General features: G+C 46.2%; 1 protein-coding gene across 3 annotated transcripts in view; it reads right to left on the reverse strand.

Moving 5' to 3' along the window:
• Nucleotides 1-6,522: 6,522 nt before the first annotated feature.
• The window catches only part of AKAP12 (A-kinase anchoring protein 12), a 111,231-nt gene continuing 96,995 nt past the window's right edge, over nt 6,523-20,758 (reverse strand). For all 3 annotated transcript variants that reach the window (XM_025294364.3, XM_006080209.4, XM_044924098.2), the window contains 2 exons: nt 8,373-13,305; nt 6,523-7,594 (listed from right to left, as the gene is read on the reverse strand). In XM_025294364.3, coding sequence (XP_025150149.3) covers nt 8,381-13,305 — 4,925 coding nt within the window. In that variant the 3' untranslated portion in view covers nt 6,523-7,594; nt 8,373-8,380. The remainder of the gene's footprint in view (nt 7,595-8,372; nt 13,306-20,758) is intronic.

The following is a 20,758-nucleotide window of genomic DNA, read 5'->3' on the forward strand; positions in this document are numbered from 1 at the left end:
GCGTTACAAACTGCAGGGCTGAGCACGCAGAGGCAAGACCCTGTATTGGTTGTCCGGGTGCTCTAGGTTTAAAGTAACTCCTCCGGGCCGTCCTGTCAGACACAGGTGCTGTGTTTCCAGTTAAAGAAATTGAGGCCCAAAGAAGTTAACCAACTTTTCTGAGGTTGCCCAGTCAGGATTCAAACCCCCATGTGGCTCAACTCTTACCTTCCCAAATGTGCAAACATTTTTGTGGACTAGAAGTGACTGGGGGGAGGGTTGTCAAGAAAGGGGTAAGTATCTGAAAGGGAAAACTTTTTCACCTGTTAACCTATTCATGCTGCTATTGAGGAGATGAACTTAAATCTGATTTATTGCCTTTACCACAGAGGTTCTAAAACTTCAGCACATCAGAATCTTCTGGAGGGCTTCATAAAACAGACTGTAGAGTATCTGATGTTGAAGCTTTCCAATACTTTGGCCACTTGAAGTGAAGAGCCAACTCCTGGGAAAAGACTGATGCTGGGAAAGATTGAAGGCAAAGGAGAAGGGAGCAGCAGAGGATGAGATGGTTAGAAAGCATCACTACTCAATGGACATGAATTTGAGCAAACTCGGGGAGATAGTGGAGGACAGAGGAGCCTGGCTGCAGTCCATGGGGTCACAGAGTCGGACATGAGTTAGCGGCTGAACAACAGCAACAGCAATGAGTATTTGATTCAGTCAGTTCAGAGTGGGGCCCAAGACTGTGCACATTGAACAGGTTCCCAAAAGAGGATGATGGTGATGAGGCTAGTAGCAAAATTTGGAGAACCCCGCAGGAGGAGAAGGGGATGACAGAGGATGCGCTGGATGGATGGCATTCAGTGGACCTGAGTTTGAGCAAACTCCAGGAGATAGTGAAGGGCAAGGAAGCCTGGCGTGCTGCAGCCCATGGGGTCGCAAAGAGTTGGACACGACTGGGCACTTAAGCACAGCACAGATTTATTCTAGGCATGCTACAGTCATGGGGTTGCAGAGTCGGACGCACTTAACAATCGCACAAGATTTGTTCTAAACCTCTCTGTTCTTGTTCTGAATGCCTCTAATCTGGGCACAGAAAAGAATGCAGCCAAAGTAATTAAACACCCCAACTAGTTTTTGAGGAGGCTACCTAGACAATCTTCCTTACTCTAAGAGAGGCAAAGATCTGGATGAGGAAACAAATGGCGGTCATTACAGAGTCCAGGTCTCCACATCCAGGGTCCTTTCTGCTACCATCTCTCTGCCTAGGAAATCCTTCCTTGCTGTTAGCCATTTAAATTTATTTCTATGATTTTTTTTTTGATTAGCAAAAGACAAAATAATCCTTTTTTCTTTCCATTTAGATGAAGATGCCCGGAAACAGACAAAGGTCCGAAGGTAGCCAGCCAGAAAGAACTGGGCACCAGGAAGATGCACGGTCTAGGGAGCCCTGGGAGAGGCTTTGCAGGCTTGGCCCCCTTCCAGCCAGAGCCCCTCCCCCACAGTGCATGCCCCCCACCTCCGCCCTAGGAGAGGGGCTAGCAGACCGCAGAAACTGAGAAGGCAACAGGGAGAGGAGGAAAGATAAGAAACGCAGATGATGCACAAAAAGAACATGTCTGAAAAAAGATGTTTATGGTATTAATATTTCAGAAACAGCAACGTCATTATTCTGAATCTATCAAATTACAACTGGCATCAGGTTGCTTCTGGTGGGTGGTTTTATTAAAACTTCTAATTACTGATGTTAATGTACTATGGTGCATTTTGCTTTCTAGTTTATCAAGCACCTTGCAAAGCACCTAGTCATACATTCTGAAACGAGGAAACTGCTGAGACAGGGTAAGCCTCATCTTTCTTTGCCACCCGAGTCTGTGCCTGAGATTTTTAAGCAGTGTCGTAGGGATCTGTGTAGGTTATTTTCTCCCTTCTGTTTCTTCCAGGGCATTGAGAGGACAGAAGAGCCGTTGATGTCTGTCTTTTTCTAAGACCCATATATCCAGCTACTGATCCTGCATTTTCTCTTGGGAATCTCACAGGACTCTCAAATTGAACGTTTTCCAAGCAAATACCATTGCCCACCTCTACCCATTTCAGTGTGTGTCAGTGGCTCAGTCGTGTCTGACTCTTTGAGACCCCATGGACTGTAGCTCACCCAGCTCCTCTATCCACGAGATCTTCCAGGCAAGAATACTGGAGTGGGTTGCCATTTCCTTCTCCAGGGACTATTCCGGACCCAGGGATCGAACCCCAGTCTCCTGTATTGTAGGCAGATTCTTTACCATCTAAGCCACCAGGGACGCTCACGTACCCATGTCTCCACATCCAGCTTGGCAATTCAGAAACTTCATTTTTTTTTTTTTCCAAGGCTTGTCATTTTATTTGGGGAAGGGATGGAAGGGTTTTTGTTTTTGTGGGGTTTTTTTTTTTTTGTTTGGTTGGTTTTTGTTTTTAGTCACACTGCACAACTTGCAGGATCTTAGTTCCCCAATCAGGGATTGAACCTCTGCCAGTGAAAGCGCCGAGTCCTAACCACTGGACCACCAGAGAATTCCCCAGAAACTTCATTCTTCACGCCATGGTATTCCCACAACAGTTAATCAGGTATTGTGTCCTGTTAAGTTCATCTCCTAACCATCTCTTGATTTCCCTCTTAGCTCTCCAAGCCAAAGTGTCACTATTTTAATATACTCCAGTAACAGCAACCCACTCCAGTATTCTTGCCTGGGAAATCCCACAGATAGAGGAGCCTGATGTGCTGCAGTCCATGGGTTCGCAAAGAGCCGGACACGACTTAGTGACTAAACAACAACAATTATCTCTTGCTAGCTGGTGATGATGATAGCTATTACCATAGTAACATGTTAGTCTCCTCCTAACCTCTGGTCTTTAATTCTCGAGTAGCAATTCTCTAGAAGCATTGGCATTTTAGGTAGAAACTTCTTTTTAAGAAGGGTTGTCCTGGGCCTTGCAGGATCACAAGTATCTTTGGTCCCAACTCATTAACACCCTAACCATTAACCACACCCCTAAGACCCTAACCAAAACTCGACAGAGGAGTGGGGCAGAATGCCAACACTGCCTTGGGACAGCATCTCTTCTCTGTTAAACTAGTAACCGTTTAGTTTAAATCCCACTCTTTAAAATGGTCCACTGGTCAATGCGGCCGTACACTTTCCATAAAGCCTTTACAAGGAACTCTATGTCCAGGTTTCAAGTCCTAAAGACAACCTCATCCGCTTTTCCTGGAATTAGGAGAGCTTCTGAGGTTAACAAGCGTAATTAGGATCAAACACAATGTGGTTTTTAAGTTAACCTAATGTAAAGTATTCTTGTACTTGTTAATTATATCAGGTTATTTGGGAGTTTTAGAACAAACAAGAAAAAGCAGAGGGGCGAGTTAGTGCTAGGACTTAGCAAACATATCCTGTTGTTGGAAAATAACATATTGAGTCCTAATTTCGTCATTTAGGAAATATTATTCCAACTCTGGTTTCCAAATATGAATACTATCTATAGAAAAGTTTCTCTTAAGGTTGGATGTAATACTTCTCTTGTGTTAAAATTTTTCATGTCAACAAGAAATAGGAGAATATGCAAAAAGTCATGAGATTGCTTTGGATACTGTACAGATGGGGGCTTCCCTGGTAGCTCAGCAGGTAAAGAATCCGCCTGCAGTCCAGGAGACTCAGGTTCAGTCCCTGTGTTGGGAAGATCCTCTGGAGGACGGCATGGCAACCCACTCCAGTATTCTTGCCTGGAGAATCCCATGGACAGAGGAGCCTGGTGGGCTACGGTCCATGGGGTTACAAAGTCAAACATGACTGAATCAACTTGGCATGCACTATACAGATGCCTGTTAATATTTAAACATCAAAAAAGTGTGTGTGTGTCGGGGGGTGATTTCTAAGCCGTGACAGCACTTAAAAAAAAAAAGTCATGATTATATTATTTTCACTACAATGCCATCTCTAAGTCCTGGTCACCTTAGCTACAATCTGTGTGATCACATGACTGGTGGTCTATATCTCAATTTTCTCATTTCTAAAAGGAGAGCCAAGTCATTTACCTAATTCCAGCGATATACCATAGGGTGGAGATGGTAAGGAACTTGGTGGTGAGGAGGAACTTGCATTTGTACAAAAACTGTGCCAGGCTGCCCAGCAGATTGGTCCCTAGAATCACATTAGAGGTGCAGTCATGTGACACCAACAATAGGATATGGATGGCTAAGGGGACTTCCTGGTGGCTCAGAGGGTAAAGCATCTGCCTGCAGTGTGGGAGACCCAGGTTCGATCCCTGGGTCGGGAAGACCCCTTGGAGGAGGAAATGGCAACCCACTCCGGTATTCTTGCCTGGAGACTGCCATGGACAGAGGAGACTGGTGGGCTACAGTCCATGGGGTCTTAAAGAGTCAGGCACCACTAAGTGACTTCCTTTTCCTTCGTCCCTGTGACACTGGTCACATTGAGGTGCCAGCCTCTTCCTGGGAATCCTCACACTGTGCCCATTTCCTTTTCTGCTGTCAGATAAGGGTTTTCTAACTCTGGTTCTGGTTCCCGGTTGGGATTTCAGAGTGTAGCTATCCAAAAACTGCGTAAAACTGTGCTCATTTGTGGGGTTGGATGTCAGCCAGAGGCTTACTGAGCGTCTAATCAAAGGGGTCCCTAACCCGAAAAGCTTAAGAATCACTGAAGAGATTTCTGTGCACTCGTACAGTCCCCGGAAGCTCTGTGGACAGTGTCGCAAGGGATGATTACATATAGTTAAAAGTAGAAGTGAAATGCATGATGAATCTCACGACGGTAAAGAGCAATCAAAATTGAATTAAGGTGAAATACAGGAAGAAAATCCATGGTATTTAATTAGGTTGCATTTTATTTAGATAAATGAAAAATCTGCATCCCCCCCAAACAGAAGTAAGAATCAAATATTGTCTCAGATTAAAGGAAAACCGCTAAGCTTGAAGTTTATACTGAAAGCTAAAATTTCCAGCCCTTCAATATCTCAAAGGAAATATCGGAACAAAGTTATCTGTGTGGCAGAGAGAGGCAACTCGGGTGTACCATTAGCAAAAGAACCTGAGGGGGAACATTTTATATTCCTCAAGTATAAGAAATGGCAAGAGTGTACAAGTCTTGCCTTCCTTTCTATTGTACAAGGCTCCATAGTAATGCAAAAATTAGCAAAGTTTAGGCACTTGCTCCAACTTCTGCAGTTTGCATTTGATGCTTAAGGACTTCACAACAGCAGCTTTAAAATTATAATACAGAATTGTATGTCATGCTACTGTTCATAGCATTCCTCCTGTTGATAAAACAATGATGCTTAACAGACACAGGTACAGAACCTGAACGGGAGTAACCCAGGGCACATCAAAAGGGCACAGTCACCAAGCAACTGCCACTGAAAAACCAGCTGTGATGGCTGGAATGACCTGGCCAAGGCCAAATCCCAATAGGATGAGCAGCAGGATGGAATTTAAACCCCCCAAAATGATTACCATAAACTACACAAATCTTTAATCTGTTCAAAACAGCACAAACCTTCTTCCTGACATAGAAAGGAAGTCAGTCAATAATTAGAAGTCTAATGAACTCCTTAAAAACTGCTGTCATCTCCAAATTTCCGTTGGTCTTCAGAAATTGACACCAGCGTTTAGAGTTTTTTTTTAAGTCTCAAGCTGGAAAAAGATCTTCAGATCAGAGGGTATTTTTAATTTGGAGATTTTAAAGTTTAATAATTAAGCATAAGTGGCTATTAAATGTGCAAATAACTCCTAAAAGGATATTAAATGTTCTCCAACTGCAAGGCCATATGCTCTTAGCATGAGGGGTGTTTCTAATATGGCCAATTTTTTTTTTTTTATTGTAATCAGATTTGTTTGTTTATGAGAAACTACTTTCCAGTTTTAACAGCCAACTGTCTTTCGGCTAAAAAATAAACAAAAAAGGACTATTCTAGTTTTGCTTGAGTGTTATGCTTTAAAATTATTTAATCGGCAGTTGAAATTTAAGTTCTCAAACTGGAGTACTGAGTTTACGTAAAATTGAAGAAGTGTATACACCAGACTGGTTCTCTACCCATGAAAAAGTAGCAACTCTCCAGTAGATAGGGGATGGTTCTGTGTGTGTAGCAATTGTCTGACAGAATCTTTTGTATATGAGCATGAACTAGAAATCATTTTGATACTTTAAGAATTTTTTCCAAGATCACCTGTTAGGCAAGGCATTCTTACTGCTAAGCCTTCCTAAAATGTCCTTCTAGAGACATTTGTCATTAACACATATTAACAAAGAAAACCAACCTTTTCAGGAAGCACCAGCAGATGGTCGCACTGTTTCAGTGCCTTCAATCTGAAAAGCTCCTGGTTTATTTCAGCGGAAGCCTCTCTGCCCTTGACTTCCCCTAATCTGAAACTTAAACCGACGTAAAGCAGTGACCCTGTGTAGTGACATTAGAAAGTTCTAGCTTCTCTGCTTTTCCGATGCAGTAAACATAGGACCCAGGCTTCCTATTATCTAAGAAATCCAGCAAATCTAAGTGAAGCAAATGTTTTATTGAAATAGGTTGTCAAATCACAATTTATCCAAATGAACATAATGCTACATTGTTCTTAAAAGAGTGGGCACAAATATGGCACAGATAACAATCCAGCATCTATCAAAATACCATTTGTAAAGACTCTGACTTATTTCGTGCTGTGTGTGAATGGGGGTCCAGCATGTAAGGTCGACTCAAAAGCAGTCAATTCTTTTCTTGATAATGTGAAAACATTTCACTACTTTGCCTCAAAATGAAAGCACACGCATCCGTCCAAACAACCGTAACAATTAGGAGAAAAGACTCCAACTTAATCTGCTCCTGAAAAAAACTTCCTTCCAACCTCCACCCGGGGGCTAGGAAGAAAAATTTCCCAGCAACAATGGGACATTCTGTATGTCTCCCCCACAACCCCTCAAAAAAAAAAAAAAAAAATCTTTTCTTTTTAGCATACTATGCATAATAGGAAAGGGACCTATTTCAGAGTGATACTGAACATGTAACCTAATCCTTAGTGAATTTTAAAAGAGGTGGAGCTTCTGATCAGGAATGTTATTTCTAGAGAGCTGTTTTCAAAGGCTGTAACTGCGGCAGCAGAAAGCTTCCCGAGGCTTCACCGTGGCCGCATGCCCCGTCATATAATGTGTGATACAAAAGGAATTGCACTACGCTGTACATTTCCTTAGACGTTAAGAAAAAAAAAATATACAATAGATACAGAAGGAGGGTTACTTGAAACATACATATAAATACATAAAGAACGATACTCCAGTTTGAGAAGCAGACCCAAGAATTGCCAACTCCAGTTCCGGGCTAAGAATTGAGGACCTTGAATCAGAAACATTATATGGTACTGAGGGAAAATGTCAGTGTGGTCTTGACGAGAGGAAATGTTATCTGGCTATAGCTCCCGATGAAGCCTCAGGATTGTCAGGGGTTCTCGGGAAATGAGCAGTTGACATGTCTGTTCTTCGGCTTCCAAAGTTCTGAAAGACTGGTTTCGTCAGCAGCATTCGATTTCTTCCCCTACTTGTCTTCACATTCTGCTCTTCCAAGTACACAAGTGTAACTGTGGAAGGAAGTTAGGATCAAAAGTAAATGAAATCTGCTTTTCCTCTCTCATTTCTGCAATAGCACTAAGAGTTGTGAGAGATGAGGCCAGTGGGAACCCTGGTGCAAACCGTAGGCTGAACTCCGTAAGAAACAAATATGGTGAGGGGTCCAAATACAATGTCCTTTGCTACTGAGTAGGCCAAAAAGTTCGTTCGGGTTTTTCCATAAGATGTTCCAGAAAAACCCAAACGAACTTTTTGGCCAACCCATACCCAAACAGCAGTAGTTAGGCTCTCATATGCATAGGAAATGTTTTTAAAGTGCTTGTCACTATGTTGGAAGAAATCAATATTTTTCCCAGAGAGCTATAAATTACATTTCAAGCAGCAGCGTATAAACCTACTTTGGACTTCTAGTTATTTTTTTAAAAATGCAACAAACTAGCTGGTATGGTGCTGAGTGAGCACAACATAGTTTTTATGTCCTCGGGCCAAACACATACACAAACGCACACTTGTGCGCACACACACAGGCCTCTTTATTTTCTTAGAAAGCAGTCACACTGGCGGTAAAACGAAGTCACTACTCTTAGGGCACCAGTATGACTGATGAATATGTCAATGAGAAAAAAGAAACTAACCTGGGTCTCCTAGTCTGGTTGATGGTTATTTCCCCAGATGTAGGTTCGGCATAAAATCCTCATTACCTGAACTCATAACAAATCTGCCATCTGAATGGGGGGTGCGGGGGGTGAAGAGGGAAATTACTTAAAAAAAAAAAAAAAAGTTACTCACGTGATGTTTTAGGATTCCGTGGGTTCGGGTTTTGCCAGATCTCTCTCTTGGTTCTGTGTCTCCTGTGTTTGTGTTTTCATCTCTTTTTCCGACTCGCTCTGCACCTTTTCCTCCTGGCTGTCTCCCTTCTCTTTCAGTTTGGGTCCATTTGTATCTAGGGACTCTTTGGTTGAGCCTCCCGAGGCCTCAGCATCCTCTGGGGTTGAGGTTTGGTTTCCAGGGTCACCGGCAGCATCACCTTTTTCATCTTCTCGGGATTCAGATGGTGACTTCTTTCTTTCTCCAAACCCGGCACTGCCGTCATCTTGCAGCACAGACTCTGTTTCAAGGATTTCTCTCTTTTTCTGGGATGGGAGAGCTACCTCTTCAAGCCGCTGGTCGTCTACCCTGGAACCTTCTATGCTAGTGGCTGCCACCTTCTCTGAAGCTTCATTCGCATCTTTGGAAACACTGAGATGCGCGTGTTCCCCGGTGCTTAATGGGGACTCCTCTTTGGCTTCTACGGCTTGTGTTTCATCCACCGGGCAGGCCTGAGGTTTGCTTTCTTCTTTCTCCATTTTCTGCCCAGCTTCCTGGCTGTCGGCTTCTGCCAGTTGAGCCTGGGTCTGGACATCGGTGGCCGTTTCTTCTGTACTCCCCAAATGGTCAACGGCTGTCTGAATCACGCTCTGTACAAGTCTGCAGCTCTCCTTCTCAAGTTTCGAAATCTCACTTTCCTCCTTGCCGTCTTCCTCTCCTGTGTTGATCTCTCTGCCTTCCTGACCACCAACCTGCTCGCCATCTCCACCCAACTCCTGTTTCTGTGATATGGTTTCGTCTCCTTCCAGGTCAGCGTCAATGCCTTTTCCAGGCGTAATAGATACTATTGTCGGTATTGATTCTGCTTGAGACTCAGTCCCTGTGGATGCCACATCTTCCCCAGGCTGGGCAGGAAACTCTTCGTCTTTTTCTGAGGACTCTTCTTCCGGTACTAGATGAGCTTCTGCAGATTTCAAAGCCTCGGTTGTTTCTACAATCTTGATAGCTTCTCCTAAGACCTTCTCCTCCACGGCTGCAGCTATCAGAGCTAATGCTGCCTCAGAGCTTTGAACTGAGATTCCCGTGCATGCCTCTTCCTCGGAAGCCAGCAGGGGAGAACTTCCTTCAAAACTGACGACTTCCTTTTCCCCATCGATGATGGTGACATTCACTGTCTGAACCAGTTGCTTACTGAGCTCTTCACATACGGCCACAGCTGGTTCGTGCTCAAGTTTCTCTTCATTCCCTTCAGTTGCCTCCACTTGCACTGTCTCCCTTTTCCCTTCAACTACCATCTCTCTCTCTGCTGGGGTTGGAAGAGACTTAGCAGGACTCTGGAGTTCTATATTATCATTCTCTTGAAATTCAACTTTCTTAGTAACGTCCTCCTCAAGGACAACTGCAGTTATCTTTTTCTCAGTTATTTCTGTGTCGGCAGACAAGGTAAGTCCTTCCATGGATGGTTCTTCTTTGGCTTCCTCATCAGAGCACTGGCCAGTCTCTTGAATCACCTCAGTCGTTGAAAGGATGGCTACAGTCTCCACTGTTCCCTCCTCTTCATCCGTGTGTTCCAGACCCTCTGCCATCTTTGAAGACCTTTCCTCCTGCAGCTGAAAATCAGAAGATGCTGCAGGCAGCTCTTTCAGTGCAGGAGGCACCTCGCCTTCGGGAACCTGGGACTGAGTGCCGGCTGGAACTTCACCATCTTCACGGACATCCATGATCTTGTCTGGCTGGCTTAGATTTGAAGCGTCAAGATCTGCTACTGGGGTGCTTCCGTTGGTCTCACTGTCCGTGAGGGTTTCAGTTGAGTCAGGAGCAACAACCTGCTCTAGGGCAGTCTCTGCTTCTACCCCAGTCCCGGTTTCAGCAAGACAAGTGCTCACCAGCTCCCTGGCCTCTGCACTGTCTGTGCCTGGAGGAACTTCTCCCAAGCTTTCTGCGGTGGCCTCTGCAACCACGTTCTCCTGTGTCAAAGTCTCAGTTTCAGTATCTTGGACAAGCACTTTGGATACTCCATCCATCACTTCCTTCAGATCTAGGGCCTGAGAACCCTCCTCGGCCTCTTCCACTTTCTCCAGTATTTTTGCTTGTTCTTTCTGGGTTGTCTGGATGGCGTCATCTGGCAGCTGTGACTCTTCTCTAACTTTTTCTGCAACAGCCTGCAGCACCTCTCGGGTCCTTCTCGCCTGGTCCTCCACGTCAGGCACGCCTCCCTCCACCTCTTGCACTGGTGTCGCTTCCTCGGTGGTGTCTGGAGAGTCGGTTAACTGAGAGACAGCCGAAACCATGTCAGTGGTCTCTTCTGCACCAGAGGCCTCTGTGGTTTCAGCGGCTGTCACAGCTTCTGAGGTTAATTCCACCTCGCTGGCCATCGTGTCATCACTTGCCTCCTGGCTCTCTGGCAGCGCTTTGGTAACGATGGGGGTTTCCTCTGCGACGACTTCTCTTTCAAGCACCTCCTCGCTTGGTGGTGTGGCTTCACCTTCGGCTTGTTCCAGCGGTTCTGTCACCGAAGCCGAGATCCAGGAGGGCGCCCTTTCTTCGATGTTGGTAATGGCCCTTGTCCCATCCATGACAGCCACCGACACGGTGTGAACCAGGCTCTTACTGAGCTCCTCCGACACGTCGACATCCACCTGCTTCTGCTCGGGCCCCTCCTGGCTCTTGGGGGCTTGCTGGGCTTCGGTTTTCTCTCTTTCCACCGCGTCGTATTCAGACAGAGGGACCACGGCTGGGATGTCCGCATCGTCCTCGTTGGCCTCCGCTGGCCCCGCCTCTTCGACAGCAGCTGGCTCCTGCTTCCCATCTGGCCTTTTCTTCCTTCGCCCAGGAATAAACTTCCGGATGGAAACCCAGGACTCTTCTTTCCCAGGCTCAGCCTCTGAGGCTGCATGTTCTGCGCCAGACCCAGCTACAGAGTCTTCGCTTCTCTCTTCCAATTTTGATTTCGATTTTTTTCTCGAGGTGACCAGTCTTTTAAAGGTTTCCCAGGTGGAGACGCCCTCCCCTTCGGATGGGCTGCCGGCCGGCTCGGGTGAGGAGCTTCCCGGCGGTTGCTCGTGGTCCTGGGAACCGGCAGCGGCTGCCTCCGGGCCCGGCTCCTTGTCCCTCCCAGCTTCCTCTGCTTTCTGGCTGTCCCCTCCAAGAGGTTTCGGCCCTGCTTCATCGTCGGAAGAGGATGCTTTTCTGGCTCTCTTCTTGGATGACCCCACGCAAATCAGCGCTTCCCAGGACACGGAGGTGTCGACCTTGCGCTTGGGCTCCTCGGGCTTCGGCTCCTCTCCGTTCCCTTTGGCCTCTTCCTGCACTTCGGAGGCCGCGCTCTCCGTGGAGGACAGGGTGGCGCTTTTGACTTTGTCTGCCTCGTCCTCCTTATCGCTTTCAGAGAGCCTTCGCACGCGTTTCTTGGGCGTCACCATCTTTTTGAAAGATGCCCAGGGGGTGACACCACCTTCCCTCTTCTTCTCCCCGTCGGAAGTGGTCCCTTCCTCCGCCTCCCCATCCTGGCCCGGGGCCTCGGCCACCCCTTTCTCCAGACAGGTGATCTCCTCGGGCTCTTCTGGAGACGAGGCTGAGCTCTCAACGCCCTTCGGTTCGTCTGGACTGTCGGGAGAATCCAAGGAGGCTGAGGGCTGCTCCCCGGACTCCTCGTCGCCACCTCGTTTCCCTTTCTGTTTCTTTCCAGAGAGCTTTTTCAAGCCGGTGCTCGTGAATAGTTTCTTCAAAGGGCTTCCCTGCACCTTAATTCTCTCCTGCGAGGACAGCATTTCGGCCTCCCTCACGGTGCCCTCGGGGGGCGTGGACGGCGATTTCGCGTCCCCGCTGAGCTCGGTTGCCTGGGAGTGGTCCCCGCTCAGGGCGCCCGCATCTTCCTCCGTCTTCAGCATCTCGGCCGACTCGGCTTCCTGAAGGTCGGCGCTCGTCTCGGTCGACTTTTCGGGCGGCAAGAGCTCCACTGTTTCTTCCGCTTCGGCTTTCGGCTCTTCCTGGTCCTTCTCTACAGTGCTAACGTGGACTTCGGCGACAATCTCGACCTTTTCATCAAACACTTCGGTTGCTAACGGGGCTGGTTTCTCTTCAGGAGGTGCCTGCACTTGGTCTTCAGAGGGCAGCTCCACTTTTTCATAGTCGGCCGACAGCCTGGCATCCTGGGTGCTCTCAGGAGCCTCCTGGGCAGGTGGCTGCTCGCAGGGCTCTTCCATCTTCTCATTTTCTTCGGCTTTTTCTGGCTCCTGTTCCTTTTTCTTCTCGGAAGCCTCCAGCTCCTCCTCCCGGGGCTTCCTGAAGCTGGTCTTTTTGCGCCAGCCGGCCCAGCCTTGAGTGAAGAATTTTCTAAAGGGTGAGGCGGTTTCGCTGGCCACGGGACTAGTCGGGGAGTCTGCAGGTCTAGCGGTTTCTTTCTCTTGTTTCTCTTCTCCTTCATCTTTGCCTTCCTCAGCTGCTTGACCAGACTCGGTCTGAAGGGAGATTTCCGTGCAGCTCTGCTCACGTTGGGGCGCCTCTTCGGGTTTCTCGGTGGACTGTTTCAGTTCACCGTCTTTGGGTGTTGCATCCCCCGTCTCACGGCTGGGCTCCGGGTGGTCACCAGCCCCGTCGGACTCTCCTGCCCCTTCACTTTCATCCTTCTTGACGGTGAGGAGCTGCACGCTGTCAGACTTCTCGGTTTTATCCTTTTTCACGGTGAATTTGAAGCCAACAAACTTGAACACCTTCTTAAATCCCACGTCGTTAGCCTGGGGCTCAGGGGGTTGCATCAGCTCTTCCACGCTGCTTTCCAAGGCAGGGATTGGTTCCATCATCTCAGGCATTTCCTCCTTTCCCTCCTTCGTGATGTCTTGAACCACCGCTGAGTTAGCAGCCATCTCTTTGTCTGAGTCCCTTTCACTCACATCTTCAGACTCTCTTTGTCCAACTATTAACAGAAAGAGGGGGTGGTGGGGAAGAAAAAGATAGACATGATTGTAATTCAAAAAAATTAAATATTTAAAAACCATGACCAGTAAATAACATTCCAGCAATTCCAAGATCAAGATCAGGTAATGGTCTTACCAGCATCTGTAAATTTCAACAGATTAGGCAGCTTTCAAATGATCTTTTAAAATTCAGGTTCAAAGGTACTACTCTGCTCTTTCTGTTCCTTTTAGAGGGAAAGTTAACAAATTCAACTAGCAAAAAAAAAAAAAAAAAAAAAAAAATTTGTTATAGGTAAGAGGCCACAGCATCACTGAGGGTCCTGAGCTGCAACAAAAGATCAGGCATGACCCAAAGAAGACCTTGCATGCTGCAACTAAGATCAGGCACGACCAAATAACTAAAAAATGTTTTTTAGAAAAGACAAGAGTTAGGGGGAACATTTTTACAGATGAAGTTTGAAACCAAAGCAAGGAAATTATTTGACTGGCTATAGCTTAAGCGTTTGCCTTATTTGAGTATGCCCAGTTGGCTGTTCGTCAACAGACTTAGGGGAAAAAAATCACATTTACTAACACCATTCTAATAACTCATTCAGTCAAGGATCGAAAGATGCTAAAACTTTTGGGTGAAAGGTTGTCAGCACACCTACAGTTTTAGAGTATCAACACACAGGTGACTTCATTTCAAAAGGAACAACTTCCTTTACAATGGAGAAATCTTCCAGGCACTGCCATAACCAAGCCATCAGAATTAACATCCCAATAAAAGGATAAAACTGTTGTCATGCTTCCTGATATGAGGCACTGAGAAGGCCAGTAAGTCACCTACATAGTACTTCTGACAAAAATGTTTAACAGAAAAAAATCATGTGAAAATAGTCAGACAACAGCCCACAATGAAGAACATTCTATAAAATAACTAGCCTGGACTGAAATATCAATGTCGCAAAAGACAAAAATCAAACATAAATACAAAAGGATGTCTACAAATAACTTTCAAATAGACTAAGGAGAGAGAATGAGGGGGTTGGGAGAAGAGGAGAGAGAGGAAGAAAGAGCATGAGATAAAACATCAGTGAATGGTGACTTTGGTCATGTGTATAGGGGTGCTTATTCTATATTTTCTGTAGGTTTATATTCTAAAACATTGGGGGTTAAAGAAGCTAGTCAATGCGATTTAATAAAGGGTGGGATGTGCTAAATCTAAAAAATTAAGAAACCTAACAACCAGAGATGCCAGGCGTGGACTTCAGTTGGATATTTGTTAGAGCAAGTCAGCTCAGTGACACTCCTGGATCTTCTTGGGAGAATGATTTGAGATTCGAGGCGATGCATTTTTACCGAAATGAACTGAAATGAAAGGGTAGAAATTCTTACTGAAAAAGAAAAACAGGCTACCAAACAGTCTATATACTACGACCCCACTTTGGTTTAAAAACTCTGTCTGTCTCTCTCTCTCTCACACACACACACACACACACCGTTCACATATGACTTCTGGAGGATGAGCATGTAATATACTTTAGTTTTACTTGTCCAAATTTTTAAAATTTTCTACTTAGTATTGCTATTGTTTGCTTTTCTACTTAGTACTACTTTATTTTTTTTGGAGGGGGGGGCCTCCAAAATCACTGCAGATGGTGACTGCAGCCATGAAATTAAAAGATGCTTGCTCCTTGGAAGAAAAGCTATGACCCTAGACTACAGATTAAAAAGCAGAGACATTACTTTGCCAACAAAGGTCCATCTAGTCAAAGTTATGGTTTTTCCAGTAGTCACGTATGGATGTGAGAGTTGGACTATAAAGAAAGATGAGTGCTGAAGAACTGATGCTTTTAACTGTGGTGTTGGAGAAGACTCTTGACAGTCCCTTGGACTGCAAGGCGATCCAACCAGTCCATCCTAAAGGAAATCCATCCTGAATATTCATTGGAAGGACTCATGCTGAAGCTGAAGCTCCAATACTTTGGCCACCTGATGTGAAGAACTGACTCACTGGAAAAGACCCTGATGCTGGGAAAGATTGAAGGCAGGAGGAGAAGGGGACAACAGAGGATGAGATGGTTAGATGGTATCACTGACTCAATGGATATGAGTTTGAGCATGCTCTGGGAGATGGTGAAGGACAGGGAAGCCTGGTGTACTTCAGTCCATGGGGTCGCAAAGAGTCAGACACAGCTGAGCAACTGAACTGAACTGAACGTCAATTAAAATTGACACACAAAAAGGTCCTAATAATGTTGTAACAATATATTTAACCAGTTTAGATACTAGTGCTTGGAACATAGCAATAAGTACTTGAAACACAGAAATTCTTTGGAAATACAGGAACAATTTGCATCTCCAAATCCATCATCCAATTTACAACATCTTATTTTTCCATGAAAATAATTTTATTCTTTATGTGAAATATTACTAACCTATGTCTACAAATTGCCATTGGAGTATTTATTGGGTTTGATTTTCAAAGTGAAGCCTAGAAAATTCAGTGAAAAACTGTCCTAAGAACCACCCAAGTAAAGACCAGAGTCCTGTTTGAACATGCTTTATACTGTGCCATATGTGCTAAACCCTAGGGGCTTCCTGGGTAACTCAGCTGGTAAAGAATTTGCCTGCAGTGCGGGAGACCTGGGTTCAGTCCCTGGGTTGGGAAGATCCCCTGGAGAAGGAAGTGGCAACCCATTCCAGTATTCTTGCCTGCAAAATTCCATGGACAGAGAAGCCTGGTGGGCTTCAGTCCATGGGGTTGCAAAGAGTGGGAGGACACGACTTTGTGACTAAGCACACACGGCCGCACACACCTTACCCTTCTTTTTTCCCCTTGCTTTTTCTTTTCTAACATGACCAGGTTTTTTGGATAGTCCCAGATAATGATCGGAGCCCTGATCATCTGGGCTGCTGCTTCTGCTGAGAGGAAGGAGAGATACCAAGGAGGTGCTCTAGCCCTAACCATGCACAACAGGGGTGGGTGGGGCCTTGTCAGAGTGCTGCGGTTGTCTCTGTAGGAGTTTTGAGTATCAGGCAATTCTCACCTTTTCTCATTGATATCAGTCAGAATCTAAAGCAGCATTAAAAAAACAAAAAAACAAAAATAAAACCGAACTGAACATCTTAACTATTAAATTTTTTTTTTTTTTCTTTTTGCTGCACCACACAGGTAGGATCTCAGTTCCCCAACCAGGTACTGAACCTAGGCCAAGGCAATGAAAGCCTGAATCCCAACCTCTAGGCTACCAGGTAACTCCCCAAACTGAACATTTTAGATAGACCGTTTAGGAAGACAAATGAATTTGATTAATTTCAAGTGCTCTTCCTAACGGGTAGTTTTTCCTTTTCTTTTTCTTAAGAAAAAGAATCACTTTAAGAAACAAATCCTAAACTCTAGTTAATGACATGCATACTTGAAGTGTTCAGGAGTGAAGCCTACTGATACCTGCAACTTACTTTGAAATGCATAAAAAAGAAGTAAGCTGTGGGTTTCCATGGGGCTCAGGGGTAAAGAATCTGCCTGCCAGTGCAGGAGACACAGGTTTGATCCCTGGTTCGGGAACAGCCCACAGGCCATGGAGCAATCGAGCCCGTGTGCCTCAACTATTGAGTCTGTGCTCTAGAGCCTGGAAGCTGCAACTGTGGAGTCCTGGAACCTCAACTACTGAAGCCTGCATGCCCTGGAGCCCAGGCTCCATAACAAAAGAAGCCACCTCAATGAGAAGCCCATGCACCGCAACTAGAGAAGAGCCCCCACTTGCTGCAACTAGAGAAAAGCCCACGCATCAAAGAAGACCCAATAAATAAATAAATAATTTTTTAAAAAAAAGGATGGATTCATGAATGGATGGAGGGATGGAGGTATGATTAGGCAAGATGGTAAATGTTAATTATAATACCTTAAAATTTTTTTCATAAATAAATTTGGGGGGAAAAGCTCCCTGGGTGATAAAAAAATCACTTGGAAATACACATTGGTGACCAACTTTAGATTTTATAAATAAAGGAAAAATTACAGCCCACATTAAATATTGAGGCAAATATCCCAAGAGAGAGAAAAATCCAGACATACGTGACAGACTGTCCAGCATACCCAACCCTGACATTCTTTTAAGTCAGAATCTTCTCTCTCCCCATTATTTTTTTAAAAGTATGTATAATTTTCTGAAATAAGAAAATGCTCTAAGTTTTCATTTGTTCCTATTATAAACCAGCTCTTAAGTCTAAAAATTCTTGAAGTTAAGTAGATTTCCATGAACTACTATACAAATTTTCCCTATTATAAAAGCATACTCACAAGAGAACTTTCTGCAAACGCTTTGAATGCAACACAAGAGATGTGACCTTCTTTTTTTAAAAGGTGGATGGTATCACTGGAAATATACTGGAGGAAAAAGTCAAACCCCAATAATAAACTCTATTCTACTATAATTTTACTAGCAACGCATGCACATATAACTTTCCTGCCAGCAAGAGTGAGGTAAAAATACTTATTACTAACCTCTCCAGAAACCATTAAAAAATGCAGAGACTACTACTAACAAAGTGGGAGACAGCAGGTGTTATACACATCATTTCTGCCCTACTTCCCCACTCCATGCTTCTAATCTGCATTTCAATCCGAAACACTTCTTATAAAACTCTGGGATGACTGGAATGTTTACAGTCAAAACTTGGGGAGGCAAAGAAGGACAGCAGCCAACTGGCAGAACAAAATCGCTGTTGAAGGTTCTGGTATAGCCTAGCAATATTCACGTGTTCTTGTTGGAGTGATATATGGCTGAAACCCAGTAAAAAAGAAGAGTCTTTAGGATCACAGGAAATTTTTAGAAATCCTAACTGGTCTGCAGTCTCTTTTGACCTAAGTGATCCTAGGAACTACTATTGTCAGAACAATCTTCCAGATTGGGCAGGGCCCCTGAGGACCCAGATGGTACCTCTGTGCTTTCTGCTCAAGGCTGGACAAACCAAACTCCACTTGCCTTCCGCCCCAGCTGGACCTGTACAGTCCTTACAGAGGCCCCATTCCCTAAACTACCCCGCTCTGATCACATCAAGAAGGTAAGGTTTCAAAATTTCCTAAGGATTCCAGGACCTATAGGATAATCCAAACTACCTAGCCTGCCAGCCAAGGCTTCAATTATGTTCTAACACATTAGCCAACTTGAAAAAAATTTTCACTGGATACATATATGTGTAAATGATTTGCTTTGCTGTACACCTGAAACCAACACAACATTGTAAATCAACTATATTCCAGTAAAAAATAAGCCAACTTTGATCTCAGGCTTGCAACTCAGAGGTCTGGAACCAGACTCAAACCACGTGTGACCACGTGGCTGCCCACTCAACTGGGAGTGAAACCTAGATCCATTTTCACAAGCTCGTTTGGTATTTCTTGGCCATCACTCCACGTGCGGCAGCCCAAGTGGCAAGCAAGGCCCCTTCCATCCTGTTCAGCATCCCCAGGTTCGCTCAGCTGCCTCCGAGCTCTCCAGTGGGGGCAACTTGTGATTTTTTTGGAGAGGAGGCCTGTATCCTTTTCTACTTCGCCTCCCGCCCACCTCCCAGACAAAGACCTTCCCAGGGGACCCCACGCCGCACAGTCTTTATCCCAATCTTCACCACCATTTCTTCTCTGTCCTTGTCTTCCGGGAGGTGCCCCTTTCTGGCAAGAATCAACCTGCAGCCCGGGGCCTCCCTCACGCTGCGATTGTTTTTCACTCTCCAATTTAGACGCTGGCTGTGGGAGCGGAGGGTTTGGGCGCCTGTTCCACCGGCCCCAGAGGAAGCCCTGCCCCTCGGGGGCCTCGGCAAACCCAATGGAGCCGAGAAGATGGTCCTGTAGCCCTGGGCATGCAGGCATCCTGGGGTGTCCCTTCCTAACACCACCCCCTCCACCACCACCACTGCGCGCTCCCGGGTCAGCGGTTTGATCGAAGCAAAGAGGAAGGCTGGAAACCCAGACACCCCTCTAACCGTCCCGTCGCAGGGCGCTCCACGTGATCCCGCCGGCTGGACGCCGGGCGAACCGCCACTGGGGGCGCGGGGCGCGCGCTACTCACAGCAGAGGCTGCTCCACCAGGGCATGGCGCGCGCCGCTGGCAGGCAGGGGCAGGCCGACAGAGGCCCCGGAGGCCCAGCCGTCTGCCCCCGGCTGCCCCATCGCTGGATGGAGACTGGCGGCCGACCCCGGGCCGCGCCGCTGACGAGGGCGCCCCCTGGGGGCCGCCTTGTGCGTCACAGAGGACGCAGCCTCCTCGCCAGCCTGCGAGGGGCCACCCCAACCCCCGACTATCACCCACACCGGGGATCCCTCCTCCAATCTAAACACACTCAAAACAAACTCAAGCACACACCGAAAACCTGCCAGATCTCCCCAGCCAGAGGCGCCCAAACCTCACTGCCGCTGCATTCCTGAACCACCCCCCTCTCTTATCCATACTATATGCCTTCCAGTAGTTGATACAAAACCCACACTGCCTAACAGAGGCCTGGGGTGTGGCAGGCATCCCTTCATGGGTTGGTTTGGTGGTTCAGTTCAGTCGCTCAGTCGTGTCCGACTCTTCACGACCCCACGGACCACAGCACGCCAGGCCTCCCTGTGCATCACCAACTCCCAGAGTTTACGCAAACTCATGTCCATTGAGTCAGTGATGCCATCTAACCATCTCATCCTCTGTTGTCCCCTTCTCTTCCCGCCCTCAATCTTTCCCAGCATCAGGGTCTTTAAAAATGAGTCAGCTCTTCGCATCAGGTGGCCAAAGGATTGGAGTTTCAGCTGCAGCATCAGTCCTTCCAATGAACACCCAGGGCTGATCTCCTTTAGGATAGACTGGTTGGATCTCCTTGCAGTCCAAGAGACTCTCAAGAGTCTTCTCCAACACCACAGTTCAAAAGCATCAATTCTTCGGCGCTCAGCTTTCTTCACAGTCCACTTCTCACATCCATACATGACTACTGGAAAAACCATAGCCTTGACAAGATGGGCCTTTGTTGGCAGAGTAATGTCTCTGCTTTGGTGGTAAGTGCTTTAATTTCCTGAGTATTAAAATCAAAAGTGAGGACCTCGCGCAGGTTCCCATTACCAAGCTATCATTTCCAATCATAAAGCCTTAGAGCTGAAAGGTAGAGGTCACCTGATCCCTCCAACTGGTTTTGTTTGTTCAGTGGCTAAATTGTGTCCCACTCGGTGACCCCATGGACTGCAGCATGCCAGGCTTCCTTGTCCTTCACTATCTCCTGGAGTTTGCTCAAATTCATGTCCACTGAGTTGGTGATGCTATCTAACCATCTCATCCTCTGCTGCCCCCTTCTCCTCCTGCCCTCAATCTTTTCCATGCTTTGGCCACTTGATATGAAGAGCCGACTCATTGGAAAAGACCAACTGGTTTACAGGGGAATAAACTGACTTCAAAAATGGTTGTGGGAAATGCAAAACGGTACAGCCAGTTTGGAAGACAG

Source organism: Bubalus bubalis, chromosome 10 (genome assembly GCF_019923935.1).
Source record: "Bubalus bubalis isolate 160015118507 breed Murrah chromosome 10, NDDB_SH_1, whole genome shotgun sequence".
In the NCBI taxonomy this organism is placed as follows: domain Eukaryota; kingdom Metazoa; phylum Chordata; class Mammalia; order Artiodactyla; family Bovidae; genus Bubalus; species Bubalus bubalis.